General features: G+C 36.1%; 1 protein-coding gene across 3 annotated transcripts in view; it reads left to right on the plus strand.

Annotated features, from left to right (window-relative positions):
* LOC107728328 (probable E3 ubiquitin-protein ligase HERC4) overlaps positions 1 to 10,332 on the plus strand; it is a 20,872-nt gene that overhangs the window by 5,945 nt on the left and 4,595 nt on the right. For 2 of the 3 annotated variants that reach the window (XM_016538459.1, XM_016538461.1), the window contains 12 exons: positions 2,035 to 2,165; positions 2,309 to 2,469; positions 3,821 to 3,921; positions 5,195 to 5,319; positions 6,072 to 6,131; positions 6,231 to 6,342; positions 6,738 to 6,927; positions 7,482 to 7,654; positions 8,091 to 8,210; positions 9,015 to 9,113; positions 9,191 to 9,364; positions 9,436 to 9,579. In XM_016538459.1, the coding sequence (XP_016393945.1) occupies positions 2,035 to 2,165; positions 2,309 to 2,469; positions 3,821 to 3,921; positions 5,195 to 5,319; positions 6,072 to 6,131; positions 6,231 to 6,342; positions 6,738 to 6,927; positions 7,482 to 7,654; positions 8,091 to 8,210; positions 9,015 to 9,113; positions 9,191 to 9,364; positions 9,436 to 9,579 (1,590 nt within the window). The remainder of the gene's footprint in view (positions 1 to 2,034; positions 2,166 to 2,308; positions 2,470 to 3,820; positions 3,922 to 5,194; positions 5,320 to 6,071; positions 6,132 to 6,230; positions 6,343 to 6,737; positions 6,928 to 7,481; positions 7,655 to 8,090; positions 8,211 to 9,014; positions 9,114 to 9,190; positions 9,365 to 9,435; positions 9,580 to 10,332) is intronic. The other variant, XM_016538460.1, reaches the window with a different exon arrangement.

The raw sequence follows: 10,332 nt of genomic DNA on the forward strand, positions 1-10,332 counted from the left end.
AATGCTCGCGTTTGCAGCGCATACTTCTTATCAGAAAAGGTTCAATAAAGAATTGTCTTTTGTTGTTATGGGCGCGTCTACAGATTTCTTGCCATATGTCTATGTTTCTTGCATCTCACGACTATGTCCTGTATGAAATAATGTCTGTGTGCGTGTGTAAAACAACAAACTGACGATTTATATATTATCATTTGTAATTGTATATACATTGTTGTGATTAATTGTGGCTGGAACAAAAATGTAGCTGTAAAAATAGTTTCCTGCTGAAATTGAAATTGAAAAAGGCCAGGAAATTTCAGTTTTGACAATATGGGACCTTTAAGTGCTTAATAAGCAACAATGTAATTTATTATGACATATTTAATGCTGTACATCCAAAAGAAGGAATGACAATGGTTTTGATGAAGTCATGTTTATTTGTATAGCTCTTTTCACAATACACAAAGCCGCTGTACAGAAAATGATGTTAATGTTTATAATATCTTAATGCCTTAGTCACATTTAGCAGTTTAGAGCTGGACAATAGTATAGTTTACATTTTGTGACGATACAAGCAGTTGAGATGTGCTATATAGTACAGTGCATGCATAATTATTAGGCTAATACCTAATTCTTCACCTTAATGCTTAAAGTCTTTGCAGTTAATAGCTTTTCTTCTTTTACCTTTTACTGAACTGACCGACAACTTCAGTGATTATAATAAAGCGCTGATTCAGTCGCAAATTGAAGAAAAGTTTGTTTTTCAAGGCACTTTGTGACTTTTCTTACTTCATACACAAAAAAAGTGCAAAACTTGGACAAAATTTGATTTCTTGATGATTTGATATTTTATAATAGTGAATTTATAATTTCAAAATATAAAACAAAAATGTGGAAATGAATGACTTATAAGCCATTAAGTGCTCCTCTGCTGCCATCTACTGGTTATAGTGGTAATTTGATGTCTTTTTTAATTTTAATTTTAAATAAGTGTTTGTTTACCACAAAGTATATTTTGGCCATTCCATTAAAAAAACATTTAAATTGGATAATTTTTAGAGCTTTAAAGTGCTGGAAATAGTTGTGTGAAATGCAAGAATGTCATTGAAAAGTGCTTGAATTTCTCTCACAAAAGGTTGTACATACCCTGAAATTAATAATGTAATAACATTCGACTCTTTCTGCCACAACACCATGGCTATAGTTAGCGTAACTACTTAAGGTTTTCTATGTCAGCGCTGTTTTATAGGTTTATAAAAGAGAATTCCAAAACAAAATTTGAATGCTTCTCACTAGACCTCAAAGCCACCTTATTCATTCTGTGGGGAATTCAAACGCTTCTCACTGGATCTCGCAGCGCTGTGCAGTAACAGTGTCGCGAGATCAACATTGGTTCACGAGTAAACCTGTTCTGAGCTCGGGCCGGTTTTCTCGCATTGCGATCTCAAACGAGTAACGCGGTTTCATTATGCTTTTGTTTCGTATGCCATTTGATGTTTCTCATATGTGACCCTGGACCACAAAACCAGTCATAAGGGTCAATTTTTTGAAATTGCGATTTATACATCACCTGAAAGCTGAATAAATAAGCTTTCCATTGATGTATGGTTTGTTAGGATAGGACAATATTTGGCCGAGATACAACTATTAGAATATCTGGAATCTGAGGGTGCAAAAAAATCCAAATACTGAGAAAATCGATTTTAAAGTTGTCCAAATGAAGTTCTTAGCAATGCATATTACTAATAAAAAATTAAGTTTTAATATATTTACAGTAGGAAATTTACAAAATATCTTCATGGAACATGATCTTTACTTAATATCCTAATGATTTTTGGCATAAAAGAAAAATCTATCATTTTGACCCATACAATGTATTTTTGTCTATTACTACAAATATACCCCAGCGACTTCAGACTGGTTTTGTGGTCCAGGGTCACATATGCAACAGAAATGGCAGCTCTTTTGGTGGTTGCACCAGTGCGACCGCTCACAAAATATAGTTGCACAGGCAGAAAATTACATGATTAGTAATTTGTAACTTTGTTTTTGTAGGAGGGAGGTGTTTTTACATTTGGAGCGGGTGGTTATGGTCAGCTGGGACACAACACCACAAACCATGAGGTGAACCCCAGGAAGGTGTTTGAACTCATGGGGAATGTGGTTGCACAGATAGCTTGTGGTAGGTAAGTATCAAACAGTCCATAATCATTGTTTCGTTTTATGTCTGTCTTAGTTTTTCTATATGAAAGCTTGAGACTACTTCCAAGAGTCTTGTATTTCTTATCATGAAGAACATGAATTGCTTTCATTTTCACCTGCATGTAAGGCAGCACACTTTGGCGTTCATCCCTTCATCAGGAAAGATTGACTCATTTGGTCTCGGCGGTAACGGACAGCTAGGAACCCGCTCGACCTACAATAGGATAAGTCCCGCCCCGGTGAAGGGCTGCTGGCAAGCCCATACTGATCCTGTGCCTATGGATGTAGGTGGGTTGACTTTGTGTACATGACGTCTTTCAACAGAATTAATATCTTTGACAGCTGTCCTTCTCAGTATTTCTCAAAAGTGTGCATTGTATTGACTTGATCATTATGCTGATGGCCATGCATGTAATACAATTTATGAATGTTAAAGTCAGTAAATCAAATAACTCTTCTCTAGGGCTAGACGGTATATTGAGTTTGTACATTATATCGATATATTATTTATAAACAATATGGAATGAGGCAATACCATTTATATAGAGTTTAATACGAGCCCATCTGAAAAATAGCAGAAGACACAGAGTGAGCTGCTGTGGGGAAAGTACATAATCCAGTTCTGAACATGAGACATGCTTATATTAAGGGCTTTAAAGGGGTCATATGATGCTGCTAAAAAGAACATTATTTTGTGTATTTGGTGTAATGAAACATAAGATATAGTTAACATGTATAGTTTAAAGCGGTTTGCCCCGTCAGACGCTCTGACAGATACATGTGCTGACAGATAGGCTACTTGCACTGTTTAATTCTTCAGTGCATAACTTACATTTCACAGGTATATTCTCCATCTGTAAGTGTTAGAAAGTCATGGAAATATTTCCAATTTGCTGTCAGGAGTGCTTGATTCTTCTGCATGCGAGTCTACGTTAAACTTCACAGACTTGAGTGAACGAATGCCGCCGCACATGCTCAATAATTCTGACTAAAATATACATTTAGTTAAAATATTTGTTGTTGAATAATACAAGTGCCATATGTATAATTTTAAACCTACAAGTAAGTGTATTTTATGATAGCAGTAACTGTGAAGGTGTAAGCAAAATATAATGCAATTAGTCTGTGCTTTTGTTTTTATTTATTTTCATTTTTAGTTTAGTGAATTTAACTGTTGCTTTAAAAAGCATTATTTTTGTTTTTAGATTGTAATGTTACGATGTTAGAATGTAATGTAATTTTAACCTTTTTTCGCACATAATATGTAGCATTGCCTTCATGGTTACATTCACTTTATTTGTTTTCATAGCCTTTGATATGTACATTGTTTCATTGGACAACATTGAGCAGAATGTAAATAAATAAATAAATAGTTTTTTTTAATCCAAATAGAAAAACATAAAAAATATATCGCAATTCAGCCAGAAAATACAGAGATGATTTTTTGACCATATCACCCAGCCCTACTCTTCTGCACAAATGTAACTCTAGATCACATAGAATTGAGTTGCACTTTAGTTTTGTACATGAGTTTTTTGTTCACTCATCAGTGCCCCAGTGTGTATACTGTGAATCAGTATACTCATTCATGGAGCTGATTGAGACTCACCCAAGAAAAACCTATGTTTCAATGTTTCAGATTTGACTGGGTTGTCCATTTCAGAGGCGGAACAGAGTTACTGTGTGAAGAGGATCTACGCTGGAGGAGACCAGAGCTTCGCTCACTACGCTTTATCTCAGGTATGAGGAGCAGTGGTCAAAGGTCAAGCTAAAGGCTGCCAGAGGAATCTATATATTAATTATTCTAATTATTATATTTTTACTATTATAATTATTGTATATCATTTTTATAAAATATACGGACAAGGCTTGATCTATCATGATTTCTTTAGATGAAAAGTGCTATAAATAAAGCTGTAGTATTGGTTAATATTATTTCCCCATCAACACAGCCTTTGTTACCTCAGAACATTTTTACATTTAGATGACACAGTATGAAAAATAGCTTTTCCAGAGCAGTATGTACTGATGTGTTGTGTGCAGTAACACCAGGAATGTTTGATTAGAAAGAAAATAAGGTTAGCTTTAATTTCATTTTGCCTAAAAAATCATATTTGCAGTGAACGAAGGACCAAAGTTTGAACATTGCACAACTGCTTAACAATATCCAGTGAGATCCTTATATTAACACTAATATTTCTGTGACGCTACTAGAATGAAAGAGGAACAACTGTCTAGTTTGTATTTGTTTTATGGTATTATATGGTAAAAGAACAATCCACAGATACTGTATTTATCTGGATGTGTAATTATTTCCATTCAGCCCAAATTCTGTTTAACTTGGTAACATAACACATCAGCATCCAAAACTGGGAAATGTATTTCAAAAATGTTTAGTATGTGTTAGTTTGTACTAGGGATGTGCTCGAATAGTGAATCCAAATTCGGAAAGGCACAGAAAACGAATAACGTGTTCTACAGAAGCCCTAAAGGGAATAAATACGAGATGGGAGGAAAAATTATCTGGCAAGTATATCGTTGGGTAATTATGCTGTATATAAATTGCGGGTATCAGGAAGTCGGTATTAATATGCAGGGCATTGAAATCGCTTTTGAATGTGCACTCGCTTTTTACTTTCACTTTCGAGATTCACGATCACACGTACTCTGTGTATACTACGGAGCAGCAGTACTTACCACATATTTCACAAGATTAGATTTTTGTCAGTGGTGCTCAGGATCTGTAAATCATTCGCCATTGTCCTGTCAGTCATCTTTCTTTACTCTGTTTATGTGGTAATTTATATTTTATGTACTGTAATGTAACAGACTACCGCTAGCAAGCGGCTAACCATGTACCTTTAATGGCTCCATAGAACACGTTATTCAATTTCTGTGCCTTTCCGTATTCGGATTCACTATTCGGGCACATCCCTAGTTTGTACAGTTCTCTTTGTAGCGATTAGCTGTTCGCTGACGTTCCCATTTAAATGACTCAGCTGTATTGCTGTAGGACGACAGCCCTCCAGTTGATCTGAGGACAACCAGACCTGATGGACAGATATACACTCTCAGCGATGACCTCATCCAGAAATGGCTCAATCATGGCCATGGGAGACTATCACCAGAAATCACCAAGTACTGCTTTTACATACTTTTCATTCATTATTACATTAAAGGGATAGTTCACCCAAAAATGAAAATTCTGTCATTAATTACTCACCTTCATGTTGTTCCAATCCCCTAAGACTTTCATTCATCCTCAGGACACAATTAAAGATATTTTTAATGAAAGCACCACATACTCTGCTTGCAAACAGTACAGTGTTTCTGGTACAGGCTGTATCGTAAGAGTCGCTCTCTCGCGTCAACACAACACGCATGAATCATGGTGCTCTCGAGGACTGGAGAAGAAGAAGCAGCTCTCGTGAACGTGCATTGGAGATTGAAGTGGAAGTGAAGAAAATGTTAAATATAGTTGTTATTTTTTTGGCACACAAAAAGCATTCCTGTCACTTCAAAAAATTACAGTTCAACCACTGGAGTAGCGTGGACTACGTCCATGATGTTTTTACTACCTTTCTGGGCCTTCAAAGTGAAAATTACTTAGGCTGTCAATAGAGGGACAGAAACCTCTCGGATTTCACTTAAAATATCTTCAATTGTGTTCATGAATGAACGTAATTAACAAAAGTCTTAGGGGTTTGGAACAACATGAGGGTGAGTAATTAATGACAGAATTTTTATTTTTGGGTGAACTATCCCTTTAAGTCGTTTAGATGAAACTCAGTCTGATCTAATAAAGTGTGACTATGTAACCTGAATTCAAATCTAAGAACTTCATAAAGCAGTCCATCATACTGATGATGTGTGTTTGGTGTCTCTTGTAGTGAGATTGATCTTGTGTTCTCTTCAGCGAGTTGTCTCAACGGAAGCTTTCTGTCTGGAAGGTAACTAAACCATTATGCATTCAATACAAAATATTGCTTTGCGTAAACCTTATAAATAGCTGAAGATCATTTCTCAAATGAGAGTGTTTTGTTTTGCAGTAATCCAGATCACTACAACACTAACAGTAAGTGCTCGGGTGTGGACATCAACATGGCTCGCCTGCTCTACCACAGACTCATCCAGTCCGATTACCCACAAATCTCACAAATTGTGAGTCACTTGTTTATGGCATTCAGAAGACATACGTTAACTTTAAGGGAGTAGTTCGCCCAAAAATGAAAATTTGCTGAAATTGTACTCGGGTCATCCAAGATTAGGATGAGTTTGATTCTTCATCAGATTTGGAGAAATGGACTGGAGTGGTGTGGAATACTTGTGGATTATTGTGATGTTTTTATCAGCTTTTTGGACTCTCATTCTGACGGCAGAGGATCCATTGCTGAGCAAGTGATGCAATGCTACATTTCTCCAAATCTGATGAACAAACAAGCTCATCTACATCTTGCATGACCGGAGTCATTCAGCAAACTTTCATTTTTGGGTGAACTATTCCTAAGTGGCCATCATTCCTGTTGTTACCAATGCATGGGTTAATCCTAATCCAGGTGGCTGCTAGTATGGAGAAGCATCTCCTCCCCAGATTGAGCAGTTCTCCTCCAGACATCGAGGCTCTAAGACTCTACCTCACGCTGCCCGAGTGTCCACTTCTCAGCATCCCCAACAACTACACCACCCTCACTATTCCCTTCGCCAAGGCCATCGTAAGCCTGAAGGACGCCCCCATCAAAGTGCTCGGTACGTCCCGTCTTCTATAACAGGAGTTTTGTTTGTTAGGCTTCATTATGGCTCTTGTACAGCACCGAACAATATTTCGGTCGGCCAAAATCAGCACTTAACAAATATTTTTACTGCTCAATTTATATAAATATAACAGGATGAAAAACGTTCATATTTGAATGTTTAGCAAAAATAATTTCTTGGCATTTGGTATTTGGTATTTTACCAAACATATTCTGTATCTTTCAGTAGCTGTGTACAGAAAGGCTGTATATAACGTGAAGCATTTTTAGACTGTCCTTCATTAATGGAACCACAAATGTACTTCACAAACTTCTTTGAAAGACTTCTTCTCTTGCCTAGGAAAATTTCCAGACCAGTTGGACCTTTACATTCTAGGTTTTGTTTATTGAAGTAAAAAAACAAACAAGTTTGCAACTGCATATATGTACACAATGGCCACATATGCCATATGCGTAGTGCACTAATAGTGTACAATAGGCAGTGGTCAACTTCTGCACATTGGTAGGTATTTCCGAAGTATTTCATTTTTCACAACTACACTTATTAAGGAAACTGGTGGTCAAAGTTTGAGCCAGCGGTCTTCCAGAGGCTGGTGGAGCTCTATAAGGAGGTGGTGGTGTATCTACTGCGGATGCAGAAACTGGGAATTCCTCTTTCTGACCAGAGGATCTTCACCTGCTTCCTGCACACCTCACTCAAATTCCTGGAGATCCTCCACTCGGTGAGCACCACAGTTAGTGATAGTAGACATTGGCCACGTCCCAATTTGCATAACATATGTCCTAAATGCTAAAATTAGAATTAGTGTGTCCCAAATCATAGTACATTTAGAAATATATGCCATCATTTACTACATTCTCTGGTGATGTACTTTACATTCACCAGAAACATGAATAATTTTAGTGTGTATCGTATAAATTTGTGAATTGGGACACATCCTGTCTTTTCATTCTGAAATAGGAAATTCTGTAATATTACTGTACATTTAGGCATTTAGCCAGATGCTTTTATCCAAAGCTATTTGTAAAAGAGCCAACGATAGTCATAATGCACAATTGCAGCTTCATTAGGCAACTAGATTCAGAAGCAGGCTAGAGAAGAGGAGAAATGCAGAAGAAATTTAATTTTTTGCTCTTATTCTCATTATCGTGCTGCAGGTTAATGAGCGTGCTGGCCAGATCATCCAGTATGACAAGTTTTATATTCATGAGCTGGATGAACTCATTGACATCAGGAATGATTATGTCACCTGGTTTCAGCAGCAGATGTTCTCTGTGGTGAGTTTTCTGCATTGTTCATAGGTAATTATACACTTCTGAATTTTATGTTCTTTTATAGTACCTAAAATGTGAAGTGTGTAATTCCTTTGCTTACTAACAGCATCAAACTGAATGGGCTCATGTTTGAAACTTACTATTATTTTGGTTGTTCTGTTTGATGCCACTAGTGGTTTAAAATTACACTTTTCTGCCACCTTAAATCTGTTAATCACCGTATTTTCCAGAAAATAACTCACACCTGAATACAAACTTTGTATTGTTGCATTGTTGAGAGATAAAAAACATAGTTAAGTTGCACCTGTATATAAGTAACATGTATTTTAGTTCCCCTCCTTCTACAATAAATCCTTTAAATTTAACTGTATTCAGAAAAAAACAAGAATGAAAAATATAAGTATAAATAAAGCTAAATTTTAGTGGAATTCATTATGAGTGGCATGTGGGAAATGCGCTATACAAATAAACTTGGGTTCACATATCTCGGCACAAATTCAAATGTTTTTATATTGGCGATGTAATATTTGGTTGTTAAATTATTATTAATTCTGTAAACACGGCTATGTACTTCAATATGTTTGCTTCTGTTTGGCTAAATGCGTTTTAGTGACATGATAAACAGGTTGCAATTTGCACATGTTTGTGTGCTTGCTGTTTATTGTATTATATCAGTTGCAACACGTTTCAGATGATTTAAAAAAAAAAATCCAACTTAAATACCAGTAAATAGGGTAGTCAAAATTCTTTGGACAGACATACAATCACAGTCACGTTCTCCTCTCTCTCTTTGTCTGTTTTGTACAGGTCATGGACTCTCAGGTGACCATGTGCAAATACCCATTTGTTTTTGACGCTCAGGCGAAGACAGCACTGCTTCAGACTGATGCTGTGATCCAGATGCAGGTGAGAGTGATCTGCCTCATCTCAAGATTTGACATCATGTTTTACCATGGTGAGCTGACAGTGCTGTTTGTGATCAGATGGCGGTGGATCATGCTCAGAGACAGAACTTACACTCTCTGTTCCTGTCCGGTGGAGGAATGGAGTCAGTAAACCCCTGCCTCATCCTCATCGTACGCCGAGAAAACGTGGTCGGAGACTCCATGGAGGTGCTGAGGAAGTCCAAAAACGTTGATTACAAGAAGCCGCTCAAGGTAAATGAGTCAGTCTCAATCTGTGTGTCTTCAGTGCTGCTTCTGCGGTTTTTAATTGTATTATTTTGCAGGTGATCGTTGTGGGAGAGGAGGCCGTGGACGCTGGCGGTGTGAGAAAAGAGTTCTTCCTGCTCATCATGAAAGAACTCTTGGACCCTAAATATGGGATGTTCAGATACTACGAGGAGTCCAGGCTCATCTGGTTCACTCACAAGGTACAGTAAAATAGCACTAATGCCCACGCACAATGTCTTTCAAGAAAAAAATTCAGAAGTCTTTTAGGGCCCTATGAAATCTGTTTATTTTTTCCTAAATTCAATTTTTTCCCGTTTTAATTTTTCTGGATTCTTTTTTTCTTTTTTAATTTTTCTGGTTTTAATGATGAAATTAAATTTTAGCAATCAAAAAAGCATGTCCAATTTTTTTAAATCATGAAACTTACACAATTTAACAACAATTTATTGAAAGTTTAATCAAAATTACATTTTTAGGGCCCTATGAATTACATCCCCCCCCCAATTTCTGTTTTATTTTTACCAAGTTTTTTGTTTTAATTTTTATGGATTCCATTTTAATAAACAAAAAAAGCGTGTCTAATAATTTGAATTCATAAAAACAAATTAAATTAACTTAAATTAATTTTTTTACAATATATAAAAGGTTGTATTTTTTTCAGAAATTCTGTGTTGTGTATTTTAATTTTTCTGGTAATCAAATGAAGCCATAAATCATTAAGAATTGAATTAATCTTTTAATCGAATGGCAATTAAACAAACCAATTTTTTTGGTAAACAAAATTCATATTGAAGTGAATCGAATATATATATATATATACAGTGGGTACGGAAAGTATTCAGACCCCCTTAAATTTTTCACTCTTTGTTATATTGCAGCCATTTGCTAAAATCATTTAAGTTAATTTTTTTTCCTCATTAATGTACACACAGCACCCCATATTGACAGACAGA

Source organism: Sinocyclocheilus rhinocerous, unplaced genomic scaffold (assembly GCF_001515625.1).
Source record: "Sinocyclocheilus rhinocerous isolate Xijiao unplaced genomic scaffold, SAMN03320098_v1.1 scaffold247, whole genome shotgun sequence".
NCBI lineage: Eukaryota > Metazoa > Chordata > Actinopteri > Cypriniformes > Cyprinidae > Sinocyclocheilus > Sinocyclocheilus rhinocerous.